Consider the following 16,907-nt stretch of genomic DNA (forward strand, 5'->3'; position numbering starts at 1 on the left):
TTTCAAAACCTTAATATATCAACCAGACTGATTTTCAGCCAATTCCTTGAATTTGCTGAAGGCTTCAAATACTTCAGACTTCTGCTTCAAGAAATAGACCCAGCAAAACCTAGTCAGATCATCAATAAACAGCACAAAATACTTACTATCATTTAAGGAAGAGGTCTTCATTGGTCCATAAACATCAGAATGAACTAAATCAAGTCTTTCTCGAGCCCTCCATGCCACACCAACTGGAAAAGGCAACCTGATTTGTTTACCAAGCTGGCAAACCTCACAGACAGTGTCTTTGACTTTAACTTTCAACATGTCTTCAACCAAGTTCAACTTATGCAACTGATCAAGTGACATGTAATTCACATGTCCTAATCTCCTATGCCATAGACCAGCATCATCAACAAGGCTGGCGTAAACCTTCTTCTCGAGTTGATTAACATCAAGCATAAAACACATGTCTGTCATTGCTACTGTGACCAACTCCTGACCATAAGAGTCTTCAACAATGCATGAGCCATTCTTAAAAGTAAGTGAGTAACCTTTTTCTACAAGATGACCAACACTAAGTAGATTCTGATCTATTTCAGGCACAAAAAGTACATCAGAAATCACTTTGTTACCTGACTTTGTGTTGATCACCACATTGCCCCTACCTTTGGCTTCAATCAAGTTTCCATTTCTAATCCTGATCTTTGAGGCAAAACTTCTGTCGACCTCCTTAAACAGCCTTTCATCAGCTGCCATGTGGTGTGTGCAGCTACTATCCACTAGCTAGTCACAACTGACCTTGCTCGAGGTTGCAAAATAGGAGGCTATAAAAACATGCTCCTCCTGAGCTTGAAGATCCTCAACAGCCTTAGCTTACATTTGTTGCTGAGCTTGTGCCTTCCCTTTGTTTTTACACACCCTCTCAACATGTCCCAGCTGTTTGCAGCTCCTGCACTGAACATCTGGTCTGTGCTAGCAGTTCTTCTCCAAATGTGAAGTCTTCTTGTAGTGAATGCATGGTGGAAACCTCTTCTTCCCTGCATCTCTTCTTGATTTCTCCCTTCTATCAACCCAAGGTTTCTTTTTTTTTTTTTACCAGAACTTGAGCCTTTCTTGGCTTTTGCTTGAAAAGCTCCTCCTTTGCTCAAGTGCATATAGGGAATTTACCAACTCAGACAATGAGATGGCTGATAAATCCCTCGAGTCCTCCAATGAAGAAATCTTTGACTCAAACTTCTCTGGAAGAGTTGTAATGACCTTTTCAACAACTCTGCTCTCACTGTAATTATCACCAATGAGCCTAATGTTGTTGACTATGGCCATTATTCTGTCAGAGTACTACTTAATGGTCTCTGACTCTCTCATCTTCAGATACTCAAAATCCCTTCTAGGGTTGATCAGTTATTGCTGTCTTGTTTTGTCTGACCCCATAAACTCCTCCTTTAGCTTCTCCCATGCTTGCTTTGGTGAGTCACAGGCCATTATCCTTGTGAAGATCACATCAGATATGTAACACCCCCTAACCCCAAACCGTCGCCGGAACGAAGTTATGAGGCATTAATGGACATATTAGACAACTTACAAATAATTTACAATTAATATAACTTTCATAGTATAATATAATAATTAAGTCTCTATATTGGACTCTCGAAGCTCAAAATACGTATTAAAAGTAGAATGGGACTTGTTCGAGTATTCCGGAAAATTTTTCCGTATTTATTTTTTTTTTGTAAAAATTTCGGCAGTGTTTCTACTTATTTTTACCTAAAACCCCCTGCAAATTCAAACCAAAACAACCAACACTAATGTTTCACATTCATATAACTAATATTTATATCATTAACATAATTTTAACTTAATAACTATCATAGCATCATTCAAAATTGATTAAAAACTTCATTCATTTAACAACTTAATGTTCATGTATCTAAATCTTATAATTCATCCTTCACTACCCAAAGTAATATACATATTCAAGTGACTAAACAACACCTATGTACATGCCACCTTTACCCAAAAGAAAAATATACATCACCAAATTTGTGTTGGAGTCGGGATTGTTATGGATGCTGAGCCGGGACACTTGACTTCTACTAACCTGCGCACGGAAACAACCGTACGTTGAGTATGGATATACTCAGTTGTATTACCATAATTCAAATTATATCAACAATAATAAAACATAAATATTAAATACATAACAATTAATTTCTTATATACTAATTTATACTTTATTATTATTATTATTATTATTATTATTATTATTTTCTTTCATCATTTCATAATAACAATTCAATTTAATTATTCATAAATCAATATACTTTTCACAAACTTGAATTTAAATCACTTATGAACATTTAGTTCATACTTTTCTACTTCTATCGCAATTCCAATTCATAATTCAATTTCTTTTTCTCATTTTAATACCTCAAATTCACATTTCAAATTTTCACCCTATTAACATAACTCGGACTTTGGCGGATACACGGATCCAACCAAACACACCAAATGGCACCCAGTGCCTCATCGGATAGTTCGAAGCAATAGTTGACACCTAGTGTCTCATCGGCCTAGCCGAAGTAAAGTTGGTACCCAGTACCTCATCGAATCTATCCGAAGAAATATAGTGACATCCAGTGTCTCATCGACTCGAGGTCGAAGTATCCCTAAACACTTCCAATCCTATGGCATGCCAACTATATATGACTCAGCCCGACTAGTTAATAGGGTATTCAATTAACTTTTTCAATTCTATATCACTTTCAATTCACAATTCAAATCACCATTCATTTTTCAATCAATACACTTTTCAAATAATCACATATTCCATAATTCACTTATTCAATTCAATTTGATTCAATTTGCATCACTTTCATTTTCACTCAATATTCATATCAATTTCACATACTTACCTCAAGTCTTACTTACCATACATAACAATTAAAAATTCAGCAATCAATAATAATTAAAATTCGAATTATAGTAATACACACCGTAATTCTCCTGTTTTAGTCCTCGATGACTTTCTCCTTTCCTTTCGATGCTGATGCTTCAGGTTCTTTGTTGGCTACGAAAATAATAGTAATTTACATTATTATTTACAGCATTAATTATAATAAATAATTAAATTTCTAAACAATTCCTACCTTATTCCCAATTTAATCCTAACTAAACTTAATTACTTTCTTAATCCAATTCACTCTTTCTTTCTATTCAAATTTTGTCTAAACTTATATTTAACTATAAAATTTCCAGCATATTTCCCTAATTTCAAAATTTCTTCAATTTAGTCCCTACAACATAAAACTTATAGCCTAGTTTACAATTTAACCCCTTAATCAATTCTAACTTAGAATTCATTCAATTAAATCCCTAATTCCATAATTAATTTTTTTTTCCAACATAAACCTTACTTGGAAACATATAAACTCTTGAATTATCAACTTAATTTCATCAAAACTTGTTTTAAGGCTTCTAAAATATCAAAATTAAGAGAAAATGACTTAATTAAGCTTACCAATTAAACTTGAAGCTTTAAAATCCCAATTTCTCTTTTTATTTTCTTTCCCTTTTTCTTCCCCTGTTTTCGTTTTGTTCTCTACTTCGTTTCTGTTTCTTTTGTTTTGTTTCTTTGTTTCTTTAATTCTTTTATGCTTTATTATTTTATTAACATAATATAATATTAATGTCATATATTAAAATATCTTTTAATTTAATATTAAGTAAATTAATAATTATATAACAAGTGTACATATTTATATTATTACAAATGTCATTATCTAATTTGCTTATCAAATAAAAATCTCATGATTTAATTAATACAATTAATAATTATAAAATATCTTTATACTTAAATTATAAATAATTAAATATTTAAATTACAAATGTACCAATACAATTCTTACACATGTATATTTTATTACCATACAATTGTCTTCTATTTAATTTATTTATAATATATTATCAATTAAATAATCATAATAATTTAATATAAAACCATAATAATAATCATTATAATATATAAAACCTAAAAAATCTTTGATTTTATTTCACCAATATGTCGCCTCATTTGTAGTCAATGGCTTAATTTCCATTTTAATCCTTTTTATTTTCTATTTCTTTATAATTAAACTTTTACCATTTATTCAATTTAATCCTTTTTATTACTTACTCTAAATTAAGCTAAATTCACCTAATTAAATCCTAATTAGACACACCACTAGGCTCATAAATATTTTTAATAATTATTTTCGAACTTATTTCACTAAGACGGAGGCCCTATAACTCACTTTTCCGGTGCCCGTGAATTTTGGGTCATTACATTTCTCCCCCCTTAATAAATTTCGCCTCGAAATTTACCTAAGAAGAGATGAGGATATTTTACTCTCATAGTTTCCTCTGGTTCCCATGTCGCTTCTTCAACATTATGATTTCTCCATAGGACTTTCACTAAAGGAACCTTTTTATTTCTTAATTCTTTCACTTCCCGTACTAAAATTTGAACCGGGTCTTCTTCATATGATAGATCAGGTCGAACTTCAATATCTTCTGTAGAAATTATATGAGAAGGATCTGATCTATATTTCCGTAGCATCGAAACATGAAAAACATCATGAATCCTTTGTAATTCAGAAGGTAAAGCCAATCGATATGCAACTGGTCCAATTATTTCCACTATTTCATACGGCCCAATAAAACGTGGGGTCAATTTACCTTTCCGACCAAATCTCAAAACTTTTTTCCAAGGAGAAACCTTAAGAAATACTTTATCTCCAACTGAATACTCAATGTCTCGATGTTTCAAATCGGCATAAGACTTTTTTCTGTCAAAAGCTACCTTTAATCTATCTTTGATCTTTTTGACTATTTCTTCTGTTTCTTGAATTAATTCCGACCCAATTACTTTCCTTTCATTCAACTCCGTCCAACATACTGGTGATCTACATTTTCGACCATATAACGCTTCATACGGAGCCATATGAATACTAGATTAGAAACTATTATTATAGACAAACTCAGCTAGTGGCAAATATCGCTCCCAACCTGCTTCAAAATCAATAATACATGCTCGAAGCATATCTTCTAGTACCTGAATTACCCGTTCAGACTGTCCGTCAGTTTGGGGATGAAAAGCTGTATTGAAACTAAGTCTAGTACCCAACGACTCATGTAACTGTCTCTAAAATCTCGATGTGAACCGAGGATCTCGATCTGAAATTATTGATATCGGAATGCCATGTAATCTAACAGTTTCTCGAATATACACGTCTGCAAGCTTCTACAACGACCAATTAGTCCTGACTGCTATAAAATGTGCTGACTTGATAAGTCTATCAACTATCACCCAAATAGCATTCTTTTTGCTTGCTGAGAACGGTAATCCCGTAATAAAATCCATCGTGATGCGATCCCATTTCCATTCAGGAATATTAATAGGCTGAAGCAATCCAGTAGGAACCTGATGTTCTGCCTTTACCCGTTGACAAGTCAAACATTTACTTACAAATTCTACTATGTCTCTTTTCATCCTTGGCCACCAGTATAATTCTCTTAAATCTCGATACATTTTTGTGCCTCCGGGGTGCATAGCAAATGAACTATCATGAGCTTCTCATAGAATCAACTTTTTAAGCTCAGAAGTATTTGGAATACAAATCTGATTTCGAAACCTCAAGCATCCACAATCATCAATACTAAAATTTTCTGATGTGCCATTCTGTACCATCTCTCTTTTCTTCAATAATTTGTCATCTTCCAACTGAGCTGATCTAATCTGATCAAACATTACCGGTTTTACTCTCAATTCGGCCAAAAGACTCCCATCATCACTGATACTAAGCCGTACAAACATTGCTCTTAATTCAATTACAGCTTTTCTACTTAATGCATCAGCTACAACATTAGCTCTTCCCGGATGATAGTTTATAACACAATCATAATCTTTCAGAAGCTCGATCCAACACCTTTTTCTCAAAGTCAATTATTTCTGAGAAAGAAGATACTTCAAACTCTTATGATCAGTATAGATGTAGCATTTTCACCATAAAGATAATATCTCCAAATCTTCAATGCAAAAATCACAGCTGCTAACTCAAGATCATGAGTCAGATAATTCCTTTCATGTGGTTTCAATTGACGAGATGCATAGGCTATTACCTTCCCATCCTGCATCAAAACACAACCCAAACCACTCAAAGAAGCATCACTATACACTACAAAATTCTTACCCGATTCTGGCAATGTTAGAACTGGTGCCTCGGTTAACATTTGCTTCAATGTTTCAAAACTTTTCTGACACTGATCATCCCAAATAAAAGGAACATTATTCTGTAGGAACTTGGTCATCGGCAAAGCTATATTCGAAAATCCATTTAAAAATCTTCTATAATACCCAACTAAACCAAGAAAACTACGTACCTCAGATACATTCCTCGGTGCATTCCATTGAATAATTGCTTCAATCTTTTTCGGATCAACTCGGATTCCATCTGCAGATACTACATGTCCCAGAAATACCACTTCTGATAACCAGAACTCGCATTTACTGAGCTTTCCATATAGTTGTTTCTCTCGTAAAGTCTGTAGCACATTCCTCAGATGCCGATCATGTTCTGACTCTGACTTTGAATAAACCAATATATCATCAATAAAAACCACCACAAACTGATCTAAATACGGCTGAAAGATACGATTCATGAGATCCATAAAAGCAGCTGGGGCATTTATTAACCCAAATGGCATTACCAAGAACTCATAATGGTCATACCTCGTACGGAAAGCTGTCTTCGGTATATCACTTTCTTTTACCTTCAACTGATAGTAACCCGACCTTAAGTCAATCTTCGAAAACACAGAAGCTCCTCTCAACTGATCAAATAAATCATAAATGCGAGGCAACGGGTACTTATTTTTAATTGTTACCTTGTTCAACTGTCGGTAATCAATACAAAGTCGCATAGAGCCATCTTTTTTTTTTAACAGATAATACCGGAGCTCCCCACGGTGATATACTCGGTCGAATAAAGCCACGATCTAACAAATCTTGCAACTGTATCTTCAATTCTTTCAACTTTGTAGGTGACATCCGATACGGAGGTATAGAGATCGGTACAATACCCGGATAAACCTCTATAGCAAATTCAACTTCTCCATCAGGCGGTAAGCCCGGTAATTCCTTAGAAAATACATTAGGAAATTCGCAAACTGTTCGGATCTTACTACATTGACTTCCAACCGAATCTGAGTTAATAACATATGCCAAATATGCTGAACAACCCTGTTGAAGTAATTTACTAGCCTTTATTGCTGAAATGATACGTGTCGGCCCACTAGTACGAATACCGTCAACTTCAATCCGATCCCCACTGTCTGTTTGAATACTAAATTTCTTTTTATAACAGTCTAAAATTACTCCATATTCGGATAGCCAATCTATTCCCAATATTATATCAAAATCCCAAAATGGCATAATCAACAAGTCAACAGGAAAAGTTTTATTCTGTATAATTAACGGGCATATCGGACAAACCTGATTCACTAACACTGTTTGGCCTAGCGGACTTGACACCTCTATAGACACTTTAGACATTTCAGATTTTAATTTTCCCGATTTGACTAATTTTGAATTAATATAAGAATGTGAAAATCCAGGATCAATCAAAGCATAAATAGGCTTAGAATACAGTAAAAATATACCTGTCACCACATCGTGAGCATTACCTTCTTCTCGTTTTCTGACCACATAAGCTCTGGCTGGTATTCTGGCTTCAGACTGCTGAGTAACAAATCACTGCTCCTTCTACCAGCACCTCTTCTGGAAGCCGAACTACCTCTACCTGACCCTCTGCCTCTAGTAGTAGATACTGATCTTTGTGACGATACAGGTGCAGCACTATCGGTGTTCGGACAATCTCTGATAAAATGGTCTGTAGAACCACATCTGAAGCAACCTCTAGTTACTTTCCAACATTTTCCTTTATGTTTCTTCCCGCAGTGCTCACAGTCTGGAATTTCTACACTTCGAGATGGACCTCTCACACTGCTACTAGATACTGTCATCTGTTTACCTCTACTTCTACCACCTCTGTCTGATCTAAAACTGGATCTCTAGCCACCCTGAGATTCTTTTGGTCTTTTCGGCTGAGGATTCGAACTGGTAGTTCCTACACGCTTCCTAACTGGTCGAGCACTTTCGGTCTTTTTATTAAGCCCCAACACTTGTTCTGCCATTTTAGCTCGCTCAATCAAATCTACCATTTCAGTAATACGATGAGATATCAATTGTACCTTAATCTCATCTCGCAAATCCCGTAAAAATCTTTTACAACTATCAGCTTCTGTTGGAATAAACTCGAGGCATATCTCTCGAGTTTCGAGAATTCTCTCATAGTCTATTACCGACATGTCACCTCTTGCAAAGATTAGAACTCCCTTTTATCTTCAATATACATTCGATGTATTTCTTTTGAAACTCTTTCTGAAATAGGTTCCATGTTATCTGATCCTCTGGTAAATGCCGAACCACTAATTCCCACCATAAGTAAGCTTCCCCTTGCAGTAACAATACAGCACAAATCAAACTCTCCCGGGGGGTACAATCCAGTTGCTGTAAAATTCTTTTAGTTGACTCCATCCAATTTTCAGCTGCGGACGGATCGACTCCTTTAAGACCCATAAATTCAGTGGCACCACACTTCCTTAATTCCTTTATCGGGGCCCGTCTTTGAGTTGGAACTGAAGTCGTGGCAGGAGCGGTTCCCGCTACTCTTTGCAAAGCATCGGCAATAATTCTTAATATATCAGAATCATCTCTGTTATTTCTTCTATCAACTCTAGGTGGTTGATTTCTTTCTGGATTTATACTAGGTGTTACCGACTCTGTTTTATCTAATCCATACGACTCTTTATCACCAGTATGCATTTCTTCATCAGTATCATTAATTCTTTCATCGGGCATCTTTAATCTATAAAACAGAAACAAACAAATAGGTCAGCATCCAAAAAAATCTTGACTTAATTTCGACACGACAGTGGCATGTACTTCTAAACTCACTTCCAAGCCCAATTTAACCCAAGAATCGGCTAAACTTGATAGCTCTGATACCAACAACTGTAACACCCCCTAACCCTAAACTGTCGCCAAAACCAGGTTATGAGGCATTACCGGACATATCAGACAACTTATGAATAATTTACAATTAATATAACTTTCATAGTATAATATAATAATTAAGTCCCTATATTGGACTCTCGAAGCTCAAAACACGTATTAAAAGTAGAACGGGACTTATTTGAGTATTCCGGAAAATTTTTCGTATTTATTTATTATTTTTTTTCCAACATAAACCCTACTTGGAAACATATAAACTCTTGAATTATCAACTTAATTTCATCAAAACTTGTTTTAAGGCTTCTAAAATATCAAAATTAAGAGAAAATGACTTAATTAAGCTTACCAATTAAACTTGAAGCTTTAAAATCTCAATTTCCCTTTTTATTTTCTTTCCCTTTTTCTTCCCCTGTTTTCGTTTTGTTCTCTACTTCGTTTCTGTTTCTTTTGTTTTGTTTCTTTGTTTCTTTAATTCTTTTATGCTTTATTATTTTATTAACATAATATAATATTAATATCATATATTAATATATCTTTTAATTTAATATTAAGTAAATTAATAATTATATAACAAGTGTACATATTTATATTATTACAAATGTCATTATCTAATTTGCTTATCAAATAAAAATCTCATGATTTAATTAATACAAATAATAATTATAAAATATCTTTATACTTAAATTATAAATAATTAAATATTTAAATTACAAATGTACTAATACAATTCTTACACATGTATATTTTATTACCATACAATTGTCTTCTATTTAATTTATTTATAATATATTATCAATTAAATAATCATAATAATTTAATATAAAACCATAATAATAATCATTATAATACATAAAACCTAAAAAAATCTTTGATTTTATTTCACCAATATGTCGCCTCATTTGTAGTCAATGGCTTAATTTTCATTTTAATCCTTTTTATTTTCTATTGCTTTATAATTAAACTTTTACCCTTTATTCAATTTAATCCTTTTTATTACTTACTCTAAATTAAGCTAAATTCACCTAATTAAATCCTAATTAGACACACCACTAGGCTCATAAATATTTTTAATAATTATTTTCGAACTTATTTCACTAAGACGGAGGCCCTATAACTCACTTTTCCGGTGCCCGTGAATTTTGGGTCATTACAAGATACCCCATTTTACAAGCAGGCCATTGCTTTATGCTTCTTGGCACACTCTTCACTGTGTTGCTTCATTTGTGCAATGGTTGGATTGGCCCTCAATAGAGGTGGTTCAGCATCATTTTCTACAACATTCCACAAGTCGTGTGCTTGGAGATACGTCTTCATTTTTACTACCCAAATGTGGTAGTTTTCTCTAGCAAAGACAGGTGCTGGTGGTGTAAAACTCATCCTTGCAGCAAACAAACAGACCAACAAAAAAAAATAGCTTCTGCTTCTTTTCTCTCAAACACAAGTTATACTCACAAACAACACACAACCAAGGTCCTCAAAGACTTAGGCTCTGATACAATTTGTTGGGTTTTTCACACAGGAAGAAAAATAGAACAAAGTCATCTGGATGAAATATGAAGCTCTTGTTGAAGCTAAAGCAACAAAACAATAATTCCAGATAAAGCATGAAATAAGTTTGAGATTCAAAGAAATGAGAGTTGTAAGGAAAGCAACCAAACAAATAGAAGCAAAAGGGACGAGAAATTGAGAGAACAAGAATTGGCTATTCTCATTACATTAATTCATCAAATGTAAGATGTACATATATAGAGCTACAACAATATTTTTGACTTGTAGAAGTGAACAAACATTAAATACATCCTAATGATAACCTAGGACCTGTCTAAAACTGGAAAGTACTTGACCAACTTTATCCAATCAAAAAGTTTTCTGTCAAATCATATACAGGTCGCTTGTTACAAAAAAATACTTCATTCAGACAACATACGTACATTTATAGCTGTTGTATTTCATCTGAGTAACATACATACTGCTGTTTGTTGCCACCTTTAACAACTGTATTAAGACTAATGTATCACTAGGTCACAGAAGTTTCCCCTTCCATCCTGCAAGTTTCTGCTGCATACGTTCTCAGGTGGATTGGAAAAAGAGCTTTTGTTGATTAAATTGACCTAACTGACATCCAAGATATTTCCCAGGCCTATCAGTGCAATGAACACCCAATATGCCAGTAATCCATTTCTTGTTCTTTGCTTTCCCGAATTTGCTAAAGAAAATCTCAGATTTGATATAGTTCCCATAACCCTGAGCATTTGCAGTATTTCTTAATAATTTATTTAAAGGCTCTGGTCGAATGGATAATGGCATTGAAGAATAAATAAGCATCATTAGCCAACAACAGATTGTTCATCGAAGGACAATCTTTGCTCAGTCTAATCATTAGCCAACTTTTGATGTACGTTCCGCTTGAAGAAGTATGAGGATAGCGAGTCGCTTTGGCGAATGCCACTGTACACGTTAAAGTTGAACTAAATTTATCATGATAAGTGAATACTGATATTTATAATTATAATATTTGTATTATATTTTGAAAATATGAATAAATTTGTCTATGATGAAAGTAAGAATTAAGAAAAAAACATTCACAAAGATTGACTCGATTGCTTCAACCTTTTATTGGCCAAAACAAAAACAGTAATATATGATATCTACATCAAAATCAATTTTTGCACAGTTAAAACAGAGAAAGATGTAATATGAAGTAGTTAAAAAGAAACCCTCCAAGCTTGACTACTTTTATGATCATATGCACATGCTTCATAACTCTTCATCATTGCCCTCCTCATCATGTTCTCCCTTGCTAAGCCCTTCTTCTATTGTTACCTGACCAGAAGCCTCCTGCATGTTACCAGTCCCTGCTGTGCTTGATTCTGCACTATCAGCCTCAGACTCCATAATCCCAGCTTTGTCAGAATCCGTCTGCTTCGTTTCGTCTGTTGAATCTTCTTCCTATTCCAAGAAACCCCAAAGAAACAAGAATTGCATATACTCGAGATTCAAGAAAGCTCAAACACAAAAAGAATCAAAAGACGAGAAATAGGCAATGGACAAGAACTACATATACCTCCACAGCTAGCTCAGATTCATCCAAAGGCGGTATCCATTCCCCATCACGCCAGCTTCTTTGAAGCCGCAACCGTTCCACCACAAGTTCTAAGCGCTTTGACGACTTCAACTGACAAATATAGTTGCCATTATGCAACTCTTCAACAATCTCTCCTTCGAACCAACCGAATCTGTAATAAGCCTCCACTAAGTCACCCACCTTGAACTTTCTCGGTCGGTGTCGAGGGGGTAAAGGGCGTATATCAACGCTGTTGTACTCCCTGATGGCTTTTGTCCCGGTACTTATGTCTTCGTAAAGAAAGAGGAGTTGGACCACGTACCTGTCGTCGCATGTTGAACTAGCGCGCTCGATGATCACGGCGAGGTACCACGCACCCAGGTAATCATTGTCTCGGGGGTTGACCTCAACTATGGAACCTGGTTGCAGCAAGGATGGTGGATCTTGGGTGGCGGGGGCGGTGGTGGCCTTGTCTTCTTGTGACATGTTCCTACTTTTGGCTGGAGACTGAGAAATAGAGAAAGATGAAAATGGTGAAATGTGATTACGAGGCTGAGCTGATGTAAATTGTCAATGAATGCTCTCTCTCTCTCTATATATATATATATTCATTAAACGAATTGTCAACTAACAAATAACGGTTTTATTTTTATTTTTTTCATTTTTTATATATCATTGGCCTAATTTGTGTTTCGCCCATTTCCATCTATATTAACTTGTATATGTGTGCATTGATCTATAATATACAAAGATTGTATTTTAAATATCAGTAAAGTATAAGAATTATGCTGAAATGTGATCATTGTCTATAAGAGTATGAGATTATTAAATGGTGAGTTGTAGGACTTAAATCACTCACTTGTATGTATAAAAGAATAGTGGATGAGCTTTTTAAGCAACATCCCACGGGCATAAGAGGAATTCAAGTGTAACTAAGTTTTTGGTGTTTATCTTTTTCTTTCATGCACTTGTCACTTGGTTTAGTTACAACTTATTAAATATTTGGATTAATATCTACTAGTAAAATCAATTTATTTTTTTTCTAAAATTGGTACGAGTTTAACACTTGACACACTAAATGATGTTCCTTTATTTAATTTTTATTCAAGATGGAAAGATCTTTAGTGTCTCGACCCCTATTCTGGATTGAGCCAACTATGCTTGCTAGAAAGCAACGTTGAAGGCATTCATAAAAACTATTTATGAGAAGGCATGATGATTTATCACCGCAAGCTAAAATCCTCCAACTAGTGATGTTTCAAGTGTCGATACTTCAAAGCCAGAGAATACTTGGACTACTGAGGAAGAGAAGCTAGAAAATGCAAATCCCAAGCCTTACATGCCATCTTATGTGGTGTAGATATATAAGATTTCAAAAGGATCTCAAAATGTACTACTATTACAGAAGCTTAGATGATCTTTCAAACAACTCATGAAGAAATCAAACTTTGTTAAGCGATCCAAGCTGCAAATGTTGACTACTAATTTCGAGGCACTCAGGATGCAGAAGAGTGAAACTCTTGGCAAGTTTTATGCTAAATTATGTGGTCTGTCTATCATACTTTTGCTTTGGGAGACGAATATTCCAAGTCAAACATAGACGGAATGGAAATTAATAAGCCCATTGGGTCATTACAAACATTTTAAATGAACCTAGATGAGTCTAAAAAAAATTCCGGAAGATAAACGAACATTACCCTTTTAAGTTGTTACCCTGGTTAGAACCGAAGGTGACGATACTATTGAAGATCTTCAAGAACAACTGATTTTACTCACACAAACTTCAATAGAGCATTCAAGAAAATGTCTAGAAGAAACAAGAATTATAAATACTCGAGCTTTTTAAGCAGTCAAAAGACAAAACCCCAACCAAAAACAATATGAGATCTGTTGAAAATCTATCAAGAACACTGTTGAAGAGCTCTTGTATATTAGTCTAATGTTGGTCGAGTTCCTCATTAGTCGTTTGGAGTATATTTAAATACTTCTTGTTTATGTATTTGTATGGGGAGATATCAAATGTAAAATGAGGTATTCGGAAAAAGTGATTTATAACGATTTGGTTCGACTTTGGGGTAATAATTATACATTTGAAAATTGTGGATTGGGCTTTAGCCAATAGTTGTACCGTATGAATTTGTGAAAAATAAAATAGAATAAAATAAATAAAAATAAAGAACACATAAATTTTACGTGGAAACCCTTTCGGAAAAAAACCACAGCAGAGAGGAGAAGAAAATTCACTATGTCGAAAAATTTTTACTCAAATACAAGAGGAATAGACTATGTCTATTTATAGGCTTGCAAAGCCATATTCTAGTAGGATTGAAACACCTTATCCTAATCAATATAAAATAGATGGAGTTTAATAAGGTTTAAAACCTTATTCTAAAATAAAATAAAAGAAGTCTAGTTCTATATGGATTTTACTTTTATTTTATTTTCCATCGTATTTTATTTAAATAAGAATTTGGGTCACTTAATTCTAACAATCTCCACCTTGACACAAATTCTCAATGAACAAGTTCTTCATCGCGAACTTTCAATAAACAAGTTCTTCACCTCTTCCAAAAACCCCTTAAGGGTTTAACTTCAACAATGAACACCAACCAAGTCTAAGCAATGCTCAAACTTGGTTATAGGAAGTGACTTAGTCATCATATCTGCAGGATTTTCATGAGTGCTAATTTTGCTCACAACAATATCACCACGAGCAATAATATCACGAACAAAATGATACCGAATATCAATGTGTTTTGTTCTCTCATGAAACATTTGATCTTTTGTAAGAAAGATGGCACTGATCGTCACAAAATATCGTGCTGATTTGAAGGTCTTCATTGAGTTCACTAAATAGTCCCTTCAACCAAATAGCTTCTTTACAAGCCTCAAGAATCGCCATGTACTCAACTTTCATTGGTAGACAAAGCGATCGTAGTTTGCAAAGTGGCTTTCCAACTAATTGCACAACCTCCGATTGTAAAGACGTAACTCGTGAGAGATCTTCTTCTATCAAGGTCTCCAAGAAAATCAGCATCAACATACCCTATAACTCCATCTTTAGTTCTTCCAAACTGTAAGCAAACATTAGTAGTGCCTCGTAAGTATCTTAAAATCCATCGAACTACTTTCCAGTGTTCTTTACCGAGATTCGCCATGTATCTCGCTAATCTGACCGATCGCATATGATAAATCGGACGTGAACAAACCATAGCATACATGAGAGATCCTCTCGCACTAGAGTATGGAACATGTGACATGTACTCAATCTCATTATCGATTGAGGAGATAAGGCCGATGAAAGTCTGAAATGGGTCGCTAAAGGAGTACTAACAGCTTAGCACTCGCATATTGAACCTGCAAAGAACTTTCTCAATGTACCCTTCCGACTTAGGTACAATTTACTTGCTTTTCTATCTCGAGAATCTCCATACCAAGTATCTTCTTTGTTGGTCCTAAATCTTTCATCTCAAATTCTTCACTTAGTTGGGCTTTAACCTTTCTTATCTCTCTTTATCTTTTGTCGCTATCAACATGTCATCAACATAAAGAAGTAGATACACAAATGAACCATCACTGTTTTTCTTAAAGTAGACACAACTGTCAAAACTATTTCTTTTGAAATCATGAGAAGTCATAAAGGAATCAAACCTCTTGTACCACTCGTCTTGGTGATCTGTTTCAAACCGTAAAGGGACTTTTTCAGCAAGCAAACATAGTCCTCTTTTTCGAGACTATAAAACCCTCTCGTTGTTGCATGTAAATATCTTCCTCAAGTTCTCCATGCAAAATGCGCTTTTACATCTAACTGCCAAGCTCCAAATCATGCATAGCCACAATACCAAGCAAAGCTCGAATCGAACTATGCTTAACAACCGGAGAGAACACATCTGTGAAGTCCACTCGAATTTGATCAGAACCCTTTGCAACAAGCCTTGCTTTATATCCGGGTTCTTCAACTCCCGAGTCCTTCTTTCTTTTTAAACACCCATTTACAACGAAATGCCTTTTTACCTTTAGGAAGTTTTACAAGATCCCATGTTCGCTTTTTGTGGAGTGATTCCATCTCCTCTTGCATAGCAAACATCCACTTTTCTCGAGTCTTCACACTAATCGCCTCGAATAATTAAATGGCTCTTGATTCGCATCTATATCTTCACCCACATTTAAAGCATAAGCAACTAGATCAACCTCGGCATACTTCTTTGGAGGTTTAATTTCTCTTCTTGTCCTGTTTTTGGCGATAGAGTATTGCGGTGAAGAAGCAACTCTATTCTCAATTTTGTACTTGGCTTGAGGAGTTGATTCTCAGATTAACTGATGCTCCACCGCTTTTGGTTTTCTTTATTGGAAGAGTCTTTAAGAGATAAGTTAGGTAGCATAGCGCTTTCATCAAAAACAACATCTCTGCTAATCACAACTTTTCTATTTTCAGACACCATAACTTATAGCCTTTTACACCAGCTTTATAACCAAGAAAACGCATTTAATGGATCTCGGTTCCAATTTTCCATTATCAACATGAGCATACGCAGACACCCAAAAATCTTTAAATCGTAATAATTAGCGGGATTACGGACCATACCTCTTGTGGAGTCTTTTCTCAATGGCAACGGATGGAGATCGGTTGATCAAAAACATGCAGAGAGGTCGCTTCGCCAAAAATGACTTCGTAAGTTGGCATTTGACAACATACATCGAACCTTCTCCATGATCGCTCGTTCATTCGCTCGCAACGCCGCTTTGTTG

At 34.8% G+C, this 16,907-nt stretch overlaps 1 protein-coding gene across 1 annotated transcript; it reads right to left on the reverse strand.

Annotated features, from left to right (window-relative positions):
* Positions 1-11,851: 11,851 nt before the first annotated feature.
* Positions 11,852-12,644, reverse strand: LOC108481428 (protein AGENET DOMAIN (AGD)-CONTAINING P1-like). The gene is made up of 2 exons (XM_017784567.1): positions 12,159-12,644; positions 11,852-12,043 (listed from the first exon to the last, which is right to left on the reverse strand). Exons 1-2 carry the CDS (start codon positions 12,642-12,644, stop codon positions 11,852-11,854), a joined length of 678 nt encoding a protein of 225 aa, XP_017640056.1.
* Between the last annotated feature and the right edge of the window lie 4,263 nt (positions 12,645-16,907).

Source organism: Gossypium arboreum, chromosome 1 (genome assembly GCF_025698485.1).
Source record: "Gossypium arboreum isolate Shixiya-1 chromosome 1, ASM2569848v2, whole genome shotgun sequence".
NCBI classification, from domain to species: Eukaryota; Viridiplantae; Streptophyta; class Magnoliopsida; order Malvales; family Malvaceae; genus Gossypium; species Gossypium arboreum.